At 44.5% G+C, this 19,799-nt stretch overlaps 1 protein-coding gene across 1 annotated transcript in view; it reads right to left on the minus strand.

Annotated features, from left to right (window-relative positions):
* The window catches only part of LOC126336578 (vascular endothelial growth factor receptor 1-like), a 91,991-nt gene that overhangs the window by 34,269 nt on the left and 37,923 nt on the right, over window positions 1-19,799 (minus strand). The window contains exon 5 of the mRNA XM_050000435.1: window positions 11,524-11,722. Coding sequence (XP_049856392.1) covers window positions 11,524-11,722 — 199 coding nt within the window. The remainder of the gene's footprint in view (window positions 1-11,523; window positions 11,723-19,799) is intronic.

Raw genomic sequence — 19,799 nt, forward strand, 5'->3', positions numbered from 1 at the left:
CACTGTAATACTGTCAGAGACAGCAAAGCAATTGGAAGAGCAGTTGAACGGAACTGACAGTGTTTTGAAAGGCGGGTATAAGATGAACAACAACAAAAACGAAACGAGGATAATGGAATGTAGTGGCATTAAATCAGGTGACGCTAAGGGAATTAGAGTGAGAAATTAGACATTTAAAGTAGTAGATTAGTTTTGCTGTTTGGGGAGCAAAATACTTGATGATGGTCGAAGTAGTTAGTTTTGCTGGTTGGGGAGCAAAACATACAGTATAGATTTAAGTGTCAGGAAGTCGTTTCTGAAAGTATTTGTATGGAGTGTAGCCATGTATGGAAGTGTAACGTGGACGATAAATTATTTGGACAAGAAGGGAACGGAAGCTTTTGAAATGTGGTGCTACAGAAGAATGCTGAATATCAGATGGGTAGATCACGTAACTAACGAGGAGGTACTGAATAGAATTGGGGAGAACAGGAATTTGTGTCACAGCTTGACTAGAAGAAGGGATCGGTAAGTCGGACACGTTCTGAGGCATCAAAGGATGACCAGTTTACTGTTGGAGGGAAGCGTGAAGGAGACTAAGAGATAAATACACTAAGTAGATTCAGAAGGATGTAGGTTGCAGTAAGTACTGGGAGATGAAGAAGCTTGCACAGGATAGGGCACCATGGAGAGCTCCATCAAACCAGTCTCAGGACTGGAGACCACAACAGCAACATATGTTGGTTGTGTATGGTATGTTCAAAGTGACGAAATACGGCGTTCAAAATTCAGTCATAAAATGTATAGGGTCTACTGTATGATATTCCAGATTACTGTTTGAAAATTGATAACAATTTTGTTGCTTACTTTATGACCTGTCTGCAATTAAAAAACAAAATAAAACTGAACATTGTTGTAACCCGTCTATTTCAGCTGTATAGATTCATTGAACAGAAACAAAATTCCTTCAAATATATCAGTCTCGCTTCTGCCCTTTTTTGTTAACATTGATGAGATTAATCTCACATATAATGACGACATATGAGTGGTTCTTGGACATAACGCCAGATATGTAAACGAAGAGACCATCTCTGTTGTGTATAGAACGAATAATAAGTGTGAGCGTATTTAAGATTTTATACAAAATTATATTTCGAAATTTGTTTCAATGCGTCTTTCAAGAGCTCTTGCAAGATAACTTCAATTTTGATAAATGACTGATGGAATCTGTAACCGTCTGCATCACAAAAACGGCTACATGCGCCACCCAGGTGCCTGACAGGAAACCTGGGAAACGAGTCATATTTGTGGTTGCTGCCCACGTGTTGGAGGGCAGATCGCAGCTCAGGCGCTGTCTTGGTTTTCAGTCTTCCGAGAGTGCAAGCACTCATTCGTGTCACAAACTTCTTACAGAACAGATGGCTTTATGCAGTCGGCCTTCCCTTCTCTTTCTTATAGTTTCTTATGGAATGGATGGCGTAAGTCACCCGACATAGACTCTGTTCGTCTGGACCTGCCACCAGCTAACTCGGACGTGAACTACCTCCTCTCATGCTTCCTGTTCCCTTTATCTCATTCCACTTCCTAGAGCCTCATTCATCCCTTTCACCCTCCCCAGATGACCCTATTTGTAAACCTATTTTCAGAATACACCCAAATGCTCATGTATTTCCTTCTTTTATTTCCAACCTCTGTTTGGATTCTCATTCTCTGCCACCCGGCCAAGTTCCACATCACTCGTCTGTACAGTTGACCTCCTCAAGAAAGGTACAAGATATTAGCTCAGCAGAGCGTAGAAACTGGCGTTGGGGGCAGGGGGGGGGGGGGGGTTAAGACATTGTAGGTCGCAGAGAAAATAAATCTGCCGTGTACACACTTATGGGTGCCTGAAACCACGACAGCTACGCTGGGCTGGAACAGCTTGCCAAAAGCATGCACATGAGAGTGTGATTTACTGTGGGGCTTCTCGTCCCAAGCAGCATCCGGATGTTCGTTCTTCAGCAATAACGTCGGACGTCAACATCCACTGCTGTAACATAAACGAGCCCCATCCCTTCCGATGCATCAGCGCCCGCTGAGCTAGCAGATAAACTGTCTCGCTGCTACAACTCTCCAGTCATATACACGGCCCAGTCACATTAATGTGACCACCGTCTATGTTCGACGGCAAAGTGCAATAATCACTCACAGACGGCAGGAGTGGAGGGTATACAGGGTGGTCGGAAATTCCCGTTACAGACTTCTAGGACTTGTAGAGGGGAATAACTACGTCGTATTTTGAAGAGGCACCCATGTCCGGAAATGTCATCCAACGAGACTACAGAGCGTCAAAGTTATATTCGCAGGCGTCTGTAAATGTACGTATACACGGGGTGATCCCGTGATGATGTTACAGACTTTCTATGATGATGGAGAACGACAAGTGTACTAATTTGAAGTAAGGATCCCTGTACTGGAAAATAACGAGTGGAATGTTATAAACGAAAACCGCTCTGATACTTCTGACAGTTGAATACATATACCGGTTCTTGTGATGCGAAGAGTGTAGGGTTGGTAACTTTCAGTGGTGGTGGTGTGGACAAAAACGAGAAAAAATGTCCAATAAACGGGGCTCTAAAGTGCGTACCTTAACAGCTATTAACACCTGCTCACTAGAGGAGATGGGTTTCACATTAGCGAAGATGAACGAATGGTCATAGCTCCTCAGGTATGCAATTTAAAGCCCATGTTTATTGGACATTTTTCAAATGGTTCAAATGGCTCTGAGCACTATGGGACTTAACATCTATGGTCATCAGTCCCCTAGAACTTTCAACTAATTAAATCTAACTAACCTAAGCACATCACACAACGCCCAGTCGTCACGAGGCAGAGAAAATCCCTGACCCCGCCGGGAATCGAACCCGGGCGCCGGAAGCGAGAACGCTACCGCACGACCACGAGCTGCGGACTTGAACATTGTTTCTCGTTTTTGTCCACACTACAACCACTGAAAGTTACCAGCCCTACACTCTTCGCAACACAAGAACCGGTATATGTATTCAACTGTCAGAGGTATCAAAACGGTTTTCGTTTATAACTTTCGACTCGTTCGTTACCGGTACAGTGATCCTTACCTCAAATTAGTACATTTATCGTTCTACATTATCCTAGAAAGTCTGTAACATCATCACGGCATCACCCCGTGTATACGCACATTTACAGACGCCCGAGCCTATAACTTTGACGCTCTGTAGTCTCGTTGAATGACGTTTCCGGAAATGGGTTCCTATTCAAAATACGATGTACTTACTCCCCTCTACAAGTCCTAAAAGTCTATAACGGGAATTTCCGATCACCCTGCATAAAGCGCGTCTGGAAGAAGCGGAAAGCAGGGCACCTGTATCAATGCAAAAACGGTGCGATTTATCTGACGTCAAAACGGGCTTGATCTCTGACTCTCGAGCCAAGGGTGGAAGCACTTACGAAACGACTTAGTCCGTAAATTTTTCGTGTGCGGCCGTGGTTAAAATATGCCGTGAATGGCAAAATGGCGCTATCCAAAACCGGTACTGATGCAGTTGTGCTGCGCTCTGCGCCACACAGGGCAGGTGTTAACGTTGGCTGTGGAGATGTGTACGGGCGAACGTACGAGCAACGGGTGAGCAACTGATGGGCCAGATGAAACACCGACAGTGTCTCCTCAACGACCGTTTATCGAACGTTGCTGGGTACGGGCCACTGCATGCATCTGCTTTATGCGCTCGTGCTGAATGCTTTTAGTCAGTGACGAATACTGGAATTATCACGCTAGTACCGTCAAAAAAGGATGTATCTATCCTTGGGTATGATGTCCACCCCCACACGCACTTTCTTTCTCCTCAGCATGATGGCATCAACCAGATTGGAACTTGTCACACAGCTGAAAGTGTACTTGCATAGTGCGAAGAGCACCAGGACGAGTTTACCGTACTCCCCTCGCCGCCTAACTCTCCGAATTTAATCCCAAACGAGAATATGTAGAACGACCTAGACAGGGCTGTTCAAGCCATGGATCCTCAACTAAGAAACGTAGCGCAACTGGCCACAGCACTGGAGTCGAACAGCTCCACATCTCTGTCGGTACCTTTCAGAAACACACTGACCTGAACGTCTCGCAGCGGTACACACTGCAAAACGTGATTATTCAGGCATCCGACTAGACAGTGTACACTGAGGTGACGAAAGTCATGTATCAGCGATATGCACATAAACACACGACGGTAGTATCGGGTACACAAGGTATAGAAGGACAGACTAAGGCCACACGACATGGAATGGTAGTTCGAGCTAGATGCATGGTTTTCCGGGCGGGAAGGCCCGCCGGTCCCCGGCACGATTCCGCCTGGCGGATTAGTGTCGAGGTCCGGTATGCTGGCCAGTCTGTGGATGGTTTTTAGGCGGTTTTCCATCTGTCTCGGCGAATGCGGGCTGGTTCCCCTTATTCCGCCTCAGTTACACTATGTCGGCGATTGCTGCGCAAACACTTTTCTCCACGTACGCGTACACCATCATTACTCTACAACGCAAACATTGGGATTACACTCGTCTGGTATGAGACGTTCCCGGAGGGGTGGGAGAGAGGAGGCACTGGGGGTTGAACCGCTCAATAACCCTAGGTTCGGTGGGGGGCGGTGGAGGAGTGAGTGGAATGCTGTAGACTTTTTTGGGATTGTGTACCACTGAGGCTACGGCGGGGATGAAGCGTCTCGGTCGTTTCTACACTCCTGGAAATGGAAAAAAGAACACATTGACACCGGTGTGTCAGACCCACCATACTTGCTCCGGACACTGCGAGAGGGTTGTACAAGCAATGATCACACGCACGGCACAGCGAACACACCAGGAACCGCGATGTTGGCCGTCGAATGGCGCTAGCTGCGCAGCATTTGTGCACCGCCGCCGTCAGTGTCAGCCAGTTTGCCGTGGCATACGGAGCTCCATCGCAGTCTTTAACACTGGTAGCATGCCGCGACAGCGTGGACGTGAACCGTATGTGCAGTTGACGGACTTTGAGCGAGCGCGTATAGTGGGCATGCGGGAGGCCGGGTGGACGTACCGCCGAATTGCTCAACACGTGGGGCGTGAGGTCTCCACAGTACATCGATGTTGTCGCCAGTGGTCGGCGAAAGGTGCACGTGCCCGTCGACCTGGGACCGGAACGCAGCGACGCACGGATGCACGCCAAGACCGTAGGATCCTACGCAGTGCCGTAGGGGGCCGCACCGCCACTTCCCAGCAAATTAGGGACACTGTTGCTCCTGGGGTATCGGCGAGGACTATTCGCAACCGTCTCCATGAAGCTTGGCTACGGTCCCGCACACCGTTAGGCCGTCTTCCGCTCACGCCCCAACATCGTGCAGCCCGCCTCCAGTGGTGTCGCGACAGGCGTGAATGGAGGGATGAATGGAGACGTGTCGTCTTCAGCGATGAGAGTCGCTTCTGCCTTAGTGCCAATGATGGTCGTATGCGTGTTTGGCGCCGTGCAGGTGAGCGCCACAATCAGGACTGCATACGACCGAGGCACACAGGGCCAACACCCGGCATCATGGTGTGGGGAGCGATCTCCTACACTGGCCGTACACCTCTGGTGATCGTCGAGGGGATACTGAATAGTGCACGGTACATCCAAACCGTCATCGAACCCATCGTGCTACCATTCCTAGACCGGCAAGGGAACTTGCTGTTCCAACAGGACAATGCACATCCGCATGTATCCCGTGCCACCCAACGTACTCTAGAAGGTGTAAGTCAACTACCCTGACCAGCAAGATCTCCGGATCTGTCCCCCATTGAGCATGTTTGGGACTGGATGAAGCGTCGTCTCACGCGGTCTGCACGTCCAGCACGAACACTGGTCCAATTGAGGCGCCAGGTGGAAATGGCATGGCAAGCCGTTCCACAGGACTACATCCAGCATCTCTACGATCGTCTCCATGGGAGAATAGCAGCTTGCATTGCTGCGAAAGGTGGATATACACTGTACTAGTGCCGACATTGTGCATGCTCTGTTGCCTGTGTCTATGTGCCTGTGGTTCTGTCAGTGTGATCATGTGATGTATCTGACCCCAGGAATGTGTCAATAAAGTTTCCCCTTCCTGGGACAATGAATTCACGGTGTTCTTATTTCAATGTCCAGGAGTTTAGGTCCACAGTTCCATACAATATAATACAATAGACACATGGACAATACTTTTCGGAAATCGTTTGGGAATTCAATATTACGCGATCCACAGTGCCAAAAACGTGGCGAGAATGCCAAATTTCGGGCAGTATCTCTCACCACGGATATCACAGTGGGCGGCGGCCTTCACTCAACGGCTGAGAGCAGCGGCATTGGCGTAGAGCTGTCAGTGTTAACAGACAAGTAACACTGCGTGAAAGAAAAGCAGAAATCCGTGTGAGACTGACGACGAACGTATCCGTCAGGACAGTGCGTCGAAATCTGGCGTTAATGGGATATGGCAGCAAACGACTGAAGCGGGTAACTTTGCTAACAGCACGACACCGCCTGCAACGTGGCTCTGGGGCTTGTGACTATATCGGCTGGAACCTACACAACTGGTAACCAAGGCGTGGTCACATTAGTCCCGATTTCAGTTGGTATGAACCGATGGTGTGGTGCAGACCCACGAACCCATGAACCTAAGTTGTCAACTTGACAAGGCAGTGTGCTAGCTGGTGATGGCTCCATAATGGTGCTGTCAGTATTTACATGGGATGAATTAGTGCCTCCAGTCAAACTGAACCGATCATTGACTGGAAATGGCTATGTTCGGCTACTTGCAGGCCATTTGCAGCCATTTATGAACTTCATGTTCCCAAACAACGATAGACTAATGTGGACGGCAAGGCCCTTTGTCATCGGGACACGCAATTTTTCGTGAGTAATTTGAGGAACATTCTGGAAAATCCGAGCTGATGAACTGGCCGTCCAGAGCTCCCGACATGAAACCCATCGAACATTCACAGAACATAATCGAGAGGTCAGTTCGTGCACAAAATCCTGTACTGGAAACTCTTCCGCGATTATGGACGACTGCATAGGCTGCATAATTCAGTATTTCTGCAGGGGTCTTCCAATGACTTGAGTCCATGCCACGTCGAGTTGCTGCCCAACTCCAAACAAAAGGAGATCCGACTCGATATTAGGTGGCATCCCATGACTTTTGTCACCTCGCTGTATAATACACTACTGGCCGTTAAAATTGAGCCCGCACATCGTGGTTGTGCGGTAGCGTTCTCGCTTCCCACGCCCGGGTTCCCGGGTTCGATTCCCGACGGGGTCAGGGATTTTCTCTGCCTCGTGATGGCTGAGTGTTGTGTGATGTCCTTAGGTTAGTTAGGTTTAAGTAGTTCTAAATTCTAGGGGACTGATGGCCATAGATGTTAAGTCCCATAGTGCTCAGAGCCATTTGAACCATTAAAATTGATACACTAAGAAGAAATGGAGATGATAAACGGGTATTCACTGGACAAATATATTATACTAAATCTGACATGTGATTACATTTTCACGCAATTTGGGTGCATAGATCCTGAGAAATCAGTACCCAGAACAATCACCTCTGGCCGTAATAACGGCCTTGATACGCCTGGGCTTTGAGCTAGAGCTTGGATGGCGTGTACAGGTACAGCTGCCCATGCAACTTCAACACGATACCACAGTTCATCAAGAGTAGTGACTGGCGTATTGTGACGGTCCAGTTGCTCGGCCACCATTGACCAGAAGTTTTCAACTGGTGAGAGATCTGCAGAATGTGCTGGCCAGGGCAGCAATCGAACATTTTCTATATCCAGAAAGGCCCGAACAGGACCTACAACATGCGATCGTGCATTATCCTGCTGAAATGTAGGGTTTCGCAGGGATCTAGTGAAGGGTAGAGCCACGGGTCGTAACACATCTGAAATGTAACGTCCACTGTTCAAAGTGCCGTCAATGCGAACAAGAGGTGACCGAGACTTGTAACCAATTGCACCCCATACCCTCTCGCCAGGTGATACGCCAGTATGGCGATGACGAATACTAGCTTCCAATGTGCGTTCACCGCGATGTCGGCAAACACGGATGCGACCATCATGCTGCTGTAAACAGAACCTGGATTCATCCGAAAAAATGACGTTTTGCCATTCGTGCACCCAGGTTCGTCCTTGAGTACACCATCGCAGGCGCTCCTGTCTGTGATGCACCGTCGAGGGTAACCGCAGCCGTGCTCTCCGAGCTGATAGTCCATGCTGCTGCAAACATCGTCGAACTTTTCGTGCAAATGGTTGTCGTCTTGCAAACGTCCCCATCTGTTATCTCAGGGATCGAGTCGTGGCTGCACGATCCGTTACAGCCATGCGGATAAGATGCCTGTCATTTTCCATGCTACTGGCACCCTAATGATGTTTTTTAAGGAAAAAAGAATTGACAAAATTGAAGGTATAGCGACAGAAGTCCATAACATTAAGGTCACTTACTAGTGAATCTGCTTCAAAAATACGAGTTTTTTTGCCATCTTAAATCAATATTTAGAGTCTTATGAACAAAATGGTAGTTAAATGAATCGATTTAGTCATCGGGAACATCTTTTAAAACAAATTTAAATATATGCCAGTATATGTCAACGACTGTGTTTCCGCTGCGGTTGGATGTCAAATGGAGTCATTATGATTGGCGTTACCTAGAAGCGTGAGACGCGGAAAGAAACAAGGTTTCACAGTACAATTGAAGGAAAGTAACGGAAAGAGTTTCATTTGTAATTACAATAGACGAAAAAGCAGCTTTTCTCTGAGTTCCTTTAATTCATTTTTCGGTTTGTATTTGCGTCTTTGAGAGCGTTTTTCCCTAGCAAAGTAAGGGTGTATCGAGTTGAAATTAATATCACGTACTAAGGTCTGTGGTCGCTTGTCGGTGTACAAGTTTTAACCTTGTAAGTGAAGGCAGTGAGGAGTTACGGTCATTTATGTCTTATGTTTTCAAACAAGAAGAGAAGAGATGCGCCTTCTATCCCAGTAGCTTAGTTTGCTTTGACTCTGCAGGTGTTCGTAAATCATTTAATGTATGCGATTCTCTCGCTGTCTCTTGTCTGAACTGGTCGCGTTATAACGGATCTGGTATTTACTAGCAGTGTCGCTTGTTAAAAGTGAGGAAGCAAACAGGGAAGCCGTGAAACGAAATATTCCGTAATTGGCTCAAAGTCGGGAATAATCAGGGAAGCCGTGAAACGAAATATTCCGTAATTGACTCAAAGTCGGAAATGATCAGGGAAGCCGTAAAACGAAAAATTCCAATACCATGAGATTGCTTTAATGATGGGGCAGTTAGCAGACGTAATTCTTTAGAGTTCTTGAGAAACGAAATATTCCCCACTTGGATCCAACACCATGGGATTAGATGCAGTTATATTCTTTAATAATTGGTCAGTTAGCAGATGTGATGCTTTAGAGTTGTTGGGACCAATTCCTGGCTTCAATATGAGACAAGCACTGATGACAATTGATTGCTTGAGAGTGGCCCAAGGCGAAAAATGGGCTCTTGAGGCAACTAAAGAGGCCACAACAGCAAAGAAGAGCTAGAAAAGGAAGAAAGAAGATGAGGAACACAAAAACCAAGAATATAATGCAACTAAAGGATTCTAAGAACAAAAGAGGTGAGTAACAGATGAAATGTACCTTTAAACTGAATTTCCCAACAATTAAATTCCCTGACATTTTTATTTTACGCAAAAAAAACTATTTGAGCTAGAGGTCTGAAATTTTTGGTAATATTTCAGGATACCATTTGGAGAAAAGTACGCTACAGGCAGCAGCTTACTATCACCAGGAGGAAAAATATACCCTTATTAATTATAAAAAATTACCTTAATTTTGATTGTGTATATTATGTATTTATAGTATAAAAACTATTGATTGAAATCATTTGATTGTATTCTGCTTGTTAGATAACAATGACAAAAATGTGAGCACAAAATTTGAAGCATCTAGTACTAGTTGATAAGTCTATAGACTTCGAACATAGATTGGCAGGAAAATTTTTAAATTACTGATCGACATAAATGATTAGATAATAAAGTTTATATCAAAGCTATTGTTATTATTCTATACCAAAATCTTCATCTTTAAAACACTTTCATTGTCCTAAAATAGCTTTGTATTAAGAGTTCACATTATGCAGTTAGACCCTCATAAACTTTATGAAAATTGTTACTGTTTTTGCAACGGTTTACTAGCAAGTTACCTTGAGACTGACGAGACTGTAGCGATTACAAACATCCTATAATAACAGGTGTGTAATACAATAAACTACAATGTGCGTACGAAAGACTTGGGACCAAACGTAATTTCGAAGAAGAACATTTCGGAATCTTGTATGGCGAAAGCTTAGCACATTCTGAAGGCTTTCTACAGTGGCTAGACGAAACGTTCCAGGTGATTATAACTGACGTGTAGCTACTCACGGAAACCCAGTATGGGTTGTAATTACCGTATGGTAACGAAACCTGGTAGGTTTGCTTACACGTTAATGCGGAACCGATTTACGCTGGAAAAAAATTGGTTCCACTTATGGTCACCAGGCGCAACTCCGGCGCTGTACAGCATTTCGTAGACGTCTACGGGGCTCAGACTGAACAAACTGTGTTAAGTGACGGTTAATAATAAAATTAACTTGTGTCTTTCTTACTTATTTGACCTTTTCTGCCCATGTCTTGTTATTAATTCATTACATATGGAACATTGCCATACATCTTTCTTGCATTCACAGCGCCAGATTTGCACGTGGTGGCCAAAATTGGAAATAATTCTTTTCCCATCGTAAACCTCTTCTACATTAGTGCATTGGACATCTATAAAGTTTCGCTGTCATACGATAATTACACTATAAAGTGTGAGTAACTGCACTTTAAATATAACCACCTGGTAAATCCACAACTACAACCTTCACACAAATGTAATTAAAATAGAATTGGAATGAAAGTGAAGTTGTACAAGAAAATATGAAAACCCTACTGTCGAGGGGAAAATTGGTGGCATTTGTTTTTACATACAATCAGGGTATGATCATTACCGATTGTAACTAAATCGACAAAAAAGTAGTCCTTAGTACGTAACATTACTCGTCTGCTTCCACAGAGTGTTGGAATCGACGTGACCAAGAGAAAAGTGCTTGTACACCAGGAAGATGCGGCTGCTCACACAACAGTCGCCGTGCTGCGAACGGCACAAGCGCTCTTTCGGACTACTCTAATACCCACCCCATCCACAGATTTAGACTCGTGTGATGTTTTAGCTGTACCTTAATCACAAACGGCTGCTTGAGAGTCGAGAAAAAAACCATCTATTGAAGGACTTATCTGTGCTGAGAACAAGAATTGCGAAAAGTCTGATACAAATGTCCTTTGCAAACGGCTAAAAAATATTGAAATCTCACATAACCTAATCAACTAAGTGCAGAGGATACTAGACTGACAAATATCTGCTTTTATAAAATAATAATTTAATATTCTTTACCGAACTGGTCATTCCAGCCTCGAACAAACTTACCGACGACAGTGAAATGTATCGTGTGTCGGCTGTTTGCCACACCGGGGAGATAACAGAAGTAGATGCCCGAATCCTTCTTTAGCACTGAACTTATCCTCATAGCCCTTTTACCAGACTGTAAGTTCCTCATGCTGCGGAAACGGTGTAACGTCTTCCTGTAGCTTGTGTCCGTCACGAGTTCATCCCGACTCCAATGCACCTGTTGACAAGATTGATATAGTCACCTGACTTAATGGTGATGTGCAATGCAAGTTGTTGTTATTAGTATAGAGAGGCTGTTGTGAGACACTGACATATCGACATTACGCATGTTTACAATGTAATTTTATGGTGAGCAGCACATCGCCAAGCAGTTATCATGTAACTGGAAAATACACGTCCTATGGAGACTGTGACATGACACACGGAACGCTCGCGTCTGAGGTGTGTGTGGCACGCCGTCGGTCAGTGTGAAACCGCTAGCGCACTTAGATGCGTCGAACTGTCTAGTGACGGTATTGGGGTGTTATACGAGGGCTGTTATACGAGGGCTGCTCAGAAAGTAAGTTCCGATTGGTCGCGAAGCGCAAACCATTGTGAAAATCCGATGACGTTTTGCACAGATGAGTTGGTTCGTGTCTCCAGTATGCCCATCGCTGTTTCAAGCTCTGAGTGAACAGAAAGATGCACCGAAAATAGAGTCTCCCGCCAAGTATGAGGGTCTGATCAGATATTTTACCTGATATTGTGCAGCCCGCATAACGCAACTGTCATGCGTTTCGTTTGTCATGAGAATTCTCGGCCGCACTCTACAGGAGGAATGAAGATGCTCCTGCAGCATTTTCGATGGGAGCTGCTTGATCACCACAACATAGCCCATAATTGGCCTTTCCTGAGCTTCATCTCTATTCACATGAACTGCTAGCTATGGAGATAATATTTTGGCACAGACAACGAGCTGTAGACCAGCGTAGTGAATTGGCGGAAATAACAGGCGGCTGCCTTCTGTGACGAGGGTATTGGAAAGTTGGTAAAAGGCTATGACAAATGCCTTACGTCGGAGTGGCGACTATCTACAGAAGTAGCTGTAAGGTATAGCTAACCATTGGAAATAAAGCAGCTTTGATTTTCACAGTAGTTTCCATTTTACGACCGATCGGAACTTACTTTCTGAACAGCATTTGTAGAAGGCGGAGAGTCCATATATATATATATATATATATATATATATATATATATATATATATATATATATATATATATATATAATGTTCGGATAACGTTGCTCCACATGTTTTTTTTTTTTTTTGGCGTTTCTAAAATTGAAGGCACACTTCACAATTATGAGGCAGAAAGGTGTTAGTTTCTGTTATCTGGTATTACCTCCCATGGAAGAATCTTGGAAATTTATTTTTATAATCTTTTCTGAAGTTATTAAAGTCTCTTTCCTATTGATTAATTTTATTAGGCTTGATTAGATATTTAAATCATGAAAGCTTTTTCTTAATTAACACTGTATTTAATTGCTGAATTTTATTATTTTGATGAAGTTTTAAATGATTTTCAAAGTCCCAAAATTCAACATTTCAATCTTGTCTTTTTTAATCAACGTGACTTGCTTTAATTGAAACAGTTGTGATTTTAATAAATTATGTTGACATTTATGAACGGTACCAATGATGTTCGATCCCTTATGGCCCAGTCCTTCCTCCCAGAAAAACTTGAGAAATGCGGTACAAACACCTTAATAAAGACGACTTTTGAAGATGAAGTGATTAGACTAACTAGGTCATTCGTGCATTGAAAAGAGAGTGAAGTGTAAGAACGTAAAAATCATTAGACCATGTTAAATTAATAGAGAAGTATTTCAGAAGCATTTGATTAAGTTGAAGATCCGTTAGTAAAATCACATACAGCTGCAGAAGATACAAGTGTGATGGAAAGATCGCCATGTAGTGCTTCTGTGGAAACATTTCTCACTACTGATACCAATTTGTTAACTGTCTTGACAACAAATATGACTGAAGAAACGTTGAAATAGGTAAGGTGAAATGCTTCCGCTCAAGACGTTTGGATATAAGTGCATAGATGCATGACACTTGTTCCCCGTTCTTTCATTTTAAGAAAAATTTCATTGATGATATTGGTATCAATATACCATACTTAAAGTTGAAGCTTTGACAATTGATTCGAAGCAACAAGTGAACAACGACGGTACGAATAATTGTGAAATATCTGATTTATTTTTTAATAAACTGATACACGTTGTGTGCTTTTGAGAGGGATTTCTAAATTAAGATAAAGAATATATGTCGCAAGAGGAACTTACGTTAAGTTCGAAAGAACAAAAAAATATTCTAAGGATTTCAAGGAGGAGGATAAAATAATTTGCAATATTGCAAAAAGTAGATTCATATGCTCAATGTGAATAACAGACGGAAAGCTACCAAAATGATAGACATGCTTTAGTCTGAAGTAAACAATGTTTCAGACAAGAAATATAATATGAAGCTTCTTCCTATTACATCTGCTGTGATGTATTCTGACTACAATGAAGCAAAACAGGATAAGGGTACCTGAACAATACGTTCCCTATGACAGAAGGAACTTTAAGGTTTTTGAATTGTTACTGTCAACACACATTGTTAGATAGTAGATAGAAGTACTGTTGAAGCGTTTGGTAAAGGAACTATAAATACCGAAACAACAGTAAAGGGAAATTATTAGAAACTAACGATAGACTTACGGTATGTACAAAAACTAATGGAAACGAATTTGCCGTAGTTGCTTTAAAAGACAAGAATATAGCTAAATATGTCGTCTGTGGAAAATGTGCTCTTAAAATTGGTTCAAATGTCCAACTTGAGTGGATTACCCTTTCGCTTCAGAGACTTATTCAAAGTGACTATGAGAAGTGTTAAACGTCAATTTTCTGTTGTAGGAAACGCACTCAATCAAGAACAATTACAGCAGTTGCATCATGAAAGATTTGAACATCAGAGTAAATATCAGTTGATAGAAAATATCCGCAAGGAGTTGAATGTCCACTAGACCTGCACTTTGACTTATGTGAAGATTTTGTTTATGGTAAACGTCATCGTTTTCCTTTTGGTATAAGACAAAAAAGCTACCATGCTGGGAGAGCGTCATACAGATACTCGTAGCTTATTTCAAAGCTCTGTGTCTGGATATAGTTTTTTGGGTTTTTGCAATTTTTGTTTCATAGGAGCAATATCTGATTTTGTTCGTAAACCGAGGTAATTTATAGTTCAAGCAAAGATTGTTGTATTAGGTGTTATGATTATTTCAGTGATAGTGGTGGACAGTCAGACAACAACGTGGTTAGAGAGGTTCTACACAAAGAGAGCATAATTCACCGTCTGACATTTTTGTGTACTGCACAGCAAAATGGCTGACGTGGGAGTGAGAATCGTACCGTTTTGCAAACAGACTGAGCAGTGATAATCCTCACATCGAATACGATCTTCCATCGTTTCTGGATTATCTTCATATGAATTGTGGTATTGAGAGAAACCTGAGACAAACCTTTTGCATATAGTAAGATCTGTTTGCTCGCTAGTGTTCCCAAGGAAAGGAGAAAGAAAGTGGACCAGAAAGCCGTACAAGTAACTTTTCTTGGTTGTGATGACATGAAAGGTTATCTTACAGTCCTGGAAATTGAAATAAGAACACCGTGAATTCATTGTCCCAGGAAGGGGAAACTTTATTGACACATTCCTGGGGTCAGATACATCACATGATCACACTGACAGAACCACAGGCACATAGACACAGGCAACAGAGCATGCACAATGTCGGCACTAGTACAGTGTATATCCACCTTTCGCAGCAATGCAGGCTGCTATTCTCCCATGGGAACGATCGTAGAGATGCTGGATGTAGTCCTGTGGAGCGGCTTGCCATGCCATTTCCACCTGGCGCCTTAGTAGGACCAGCGTTCGTGCTGGACGTGCAGACCGCGTGAGACGACGCTTCATCCAGTCTCAAACATGCTCAATGGGGGACAGATCCGGAGATCTTGCTGGCCAGGGTAGTTGACTTACACCTTCTAGAGCACGTTGGGTGGCACGGGATACATGCGGACGTGCATTGTCCTGTTGGAACAGCAAGTTCCCTTGCCGGTCTAGGAATGGTAGAACGATGGGTTCGATGACGGTTTGGATGTACCGTACACTATTCAGTGTCCCCTCGACGATCACCAGAGGTGTACGGCCAGTGTAGGAGATCGCTCCCCACACCATGATGCCGGGTGTTGGCCCTGTGTGCCTCGGTCGTATGCAGTCCTGATTGTGGCGCTCACCTGCACGGCGCCAAACACGGATACGACCATCATTGGCACCAAGGCAGAAGCGACTCTCATCGCTGAAGGCGACACGTCTCCATTCGTCCCTCCATTCACGCCTGTCGCGACACCACTGGAGGCGGGCTGCACGATGTTGGGGCGTGAGCGGAAGACGGCCTAACGGTGTGCGGGACCGTAGCCCAGCTTCATGGAGACGGTTGCGAATGGTCCTCGCCGATACCCCAGGAGCAACAGTGTCCCTAATTTGCTGGGAAGTGGCGGTGCGGTCCCCTACGGCACTGCGTAGGATCCTACGGTCTTGGCGGGCATCCGTGCGTCGCTGCGGTCCGGTCCCAGGTCGACGGGCACGTGCACCTTCCGCCGACCACTGGCGACAACATCGATGTACTGTGGAGACCTCACGCCCCACGTGTTGAGCAATTCGGCGGTACGTCCACCCGGCCTCCCGCATGCCCATTATACGCCCTCGCTCAAAGTCCGTCAACTGCACATAGGGTTCACGTCCACGCTGTCGCGGCATGCTACCACTGTTAAAGACTGCGATGGAGCTCCGTATGCCACGGCAAACTGGCTGACACTGACGGCGGCGGTGCACAAATGCTGCGTAGCTAGCGCCATTAGACGGCCAACACCGCGGTTCCTGGTGTGTCCGCTGTGCCGTGCGTATGATCATTGCTTGTACAGCCCTCTCACAGTGTCCGGAACAAGTATGGTGGGTCTGACACACCGGTGTCAATGTGTTCTTTTTTCCATTTCCAGGAGTGTATTTGGTCAACAGATGACAAGAAGTTAATCCCATACGAAATTTCATTTTCGAAGAAAATACTTTGCTTTAGCAGATAGACGAGGTTGTTACAGTAGCTATGAATAATCCTGCTGCAGAATTCCAAGACTCGACAATTCTCAAAAATCTATTTAAACTGAAGACAACGACATATGGAAATAAAGGCTATGAGAAAATAAATGGGAGAATATAGTTACATGATTGATGAAATCTCCCATAAGATGTGAATGTTACGTAGTTTCTACTTTACAGATTGTGAAGAGCCACATATATTTCAAGTAGCTATGATACAAGATCAATAAGACAAGTAAAAGAGAGCAATGGATCAAGAAATAAAAACATTGCAGGACAAGTACACTTGGGTTTTTCAGCTACTTCCTTTAGGAAAAAGACCCGACAAGCCGTTGGAAGCCCCTGCAGAAATGCTGAGCCTTGCTGCCTGTATAGACGATCATGACTGCGAAAGTGTTGCCGGTGCAGGATGCTGTGCACGAACTGAGCTCTCGATTATGGCATATAAATGTTCGATCGGATTCATTTCGGGAGATCTGGGTGGCCAAATCATTCGCTCGAACGGTCCAGAATTATCTTGAAACCAGTCGTGAACAATTGTGGCCCAGTGACATGTCGCATTGTCAACCATAAGCATTACATCCTTGTTTGGGAACGTGAAGTCCATGAATGGCTGCAAATAGTCTCCAAGTAGCCGAACATTATCATTTCCAGCCAATGATCGGGTCAGTTGGACCAAAGGACCCAGTCCATTCCATATAAACACAACCCACACTAATACGGATTCACCACCAGCTTGGACACTGCCTCTATGACATCTCGGCTCCATGGTTTCTTGGGGTCTGCGCCAAACTAACGTCGGTCATCTGCTGCCATAGAACATTAACGCCAGATTTTGCCGCACTGTTGTAACGGATGAGTTCGTCGAACGTCCCAGATTAATTTCTGCAGTTGTCTTACACAGTGCTGCTTCGCTCTTAGCACTGACAACTCTACGCAAAAGCCGCTGCTCTCTGTCGTTAAGTTTTGTCTGTGATGAGAGGTAATGCCACAAATCTGGTTATTCTGCACACACTGGACGCCGTGGATCTCGGAATATTAAATTACATACCGGTTACCGAAATGGAATGTCCCATGCGTCTAGATCCATCTACAATTCCGCTTTCAAAGTCTGTTAATTCCCGTCGCGTGGTCATAATCACGTCGGAAACCTCACCACATGAACCGTATGAGTACAAATGACGATACCTGCCCCTTTATATCTTGTGTACGCGATACTATCGCGATGTGTATATATGCATATCGCTATCCCATGACTTTTATGCCGGCCGGAGTGGCCGAGCGGTTCTAGGCGCTCCACTCTGGAACAGCGCGACCGCTACGGTCGCAGGTTTGAATCCTGCCTCGGCCATGGATGTGTGTGATGTCATTAGGTTGGTTAGGTTTAAGTAGTTCTAAGTTCTAGGGGACTGATGACCTCAGAAGTTAAGTCCCATATTGCTTAGAGCCATTTGAACCATGACTTCTATCATCTCATTGTATATCAATAGTGGGTACATAGAAACAACTGGCAGATATCTGGACTAGACTGTTGCTGGTAGCTAATATTTCATTTGTTACTCAAGAGTCTGAGCGCCGACAAGAGTATACAGGGTGTCACCTAACGTTACCGCTGGATATGTTTCGTAAACCACATCAAATACTGACGAACCGATTTCACAGACCGAACGTGAGGAGAGGGGCTAGTGTAACTGTTTAATACAAACCATACCAAAAGGAACGGGAGTATGTTTTTTAACACAAACCTACGTTTTTTAAATGGAACCACGTTAGTTTTGTTAGCACATCTGAACATATAAACAAATACGTAATCAGTGTCGTTTGTTGCATTGTAAAATGTTAATTACATCCGGAGATATTGTAACCTAAAGTTGACACTTGAGTACCACTCCTCCGCTGTTCGATCGTGTGTATCGGAGAGCACTGCAACATACATCCCGTTTCTACAGAATGATCTGCCAACGTTGCTCGAAAATGTCCCACTGGAAACGCGTCGATGTATGTGGTATCAGCATGATGGTGCACCAGCACATTCCGCAATTAACACTAGGCTGACCCTTGACAGGATGTTCGACGGGCGTTTCATAGGACCTGGAGGACGCATAAATTGGCCAGTCCGTTCTCCTGATCTTTCAACTCTGGACTTCTTTCTGTGGGGTAAGTTAAAGGAGAATGTGTGCCGTGATGTGCCTGCAACCCCAGAGGATATGAAACAACGTATTGTAGCAGCCTGCGGCGACATTACACCAGATGTACTGCGGCGTGTACGACATTCATTACGCCAGAGATTGCAAATGTGTGCAGCAAATGATGACCACCACATTGAACATCTATTGGCCTGACATGTCGGGACACACTCTATTCCACTCCATAATTGAAAACGGAAACCACGTGTGTACGTGTACCTCACCCCTCATGGTAATGTACATGTGCGTCAGTGAAAAATATCAATAAAAAGGTGTTAGCATGTGGACGTAATGTGCTGTTCCAGTCTCTTCTGTTCCTAAGGTCCATCACCGTTCCCTTTGGATCCCTACGTAATTCGGTGCTCTCCGATACACACAATCGAACAGCGGAGGAGTGGTACTCAAGCGTCAACTTTAGGTTACAATATCTCAGGATGTAATTAACATTTTACAATGCAACAAACGGCACTGATTACGTATTTGTTTATATGTTCAGATGTGCTAACAAAACTAACGGGGTTCCATTTAAAAAACGTAGGTTTGTGATAAAAACATACTTCCGTGCATTTTTGTATGGTTTGTATCAAACAATTACACTAGCTCCTCTCCTCACGTTCGGTCTGTGGAATCGGTTCGTCAGTATTTGATGTGGTTTACGCAATATATCCAGCGGTAACGTTAGGTGACTCACCCTGTATTGGTACTGCCTGCCGATAAAGGAAAATCGATCGTCGTAATGAAAACCTAAGCTCATGAGCAGAAGAACCGGGACATATTAGATCCAACGACTTATAGAAAACTAAGCGGAGATCCGACGCATCGGATCTTACGAAATACGAATCGGTTAATCAAGGCGTCTTTTCTCTTGGCGGAGATACAGAGGAACCTGCGTTACATAGAAGCCCTATCACCTTCGCTGTATGGATTACCA

Source organism: Schistocerca gregaria, chromosome 2 (genome assembly GCF_023897955.1).
Source record: "Schistocerca gregaria isolate iqSchGreg1 chromosome 2, iqSchGreg1.2, whole genome shotgun sequence".
NCBI classification, from domain to species: Eukaryota; Metazoa; Arthropoda; class Insecta; order Orthoptera; family Acrididae; genus Schistocerca; species Schistocerca gregaria.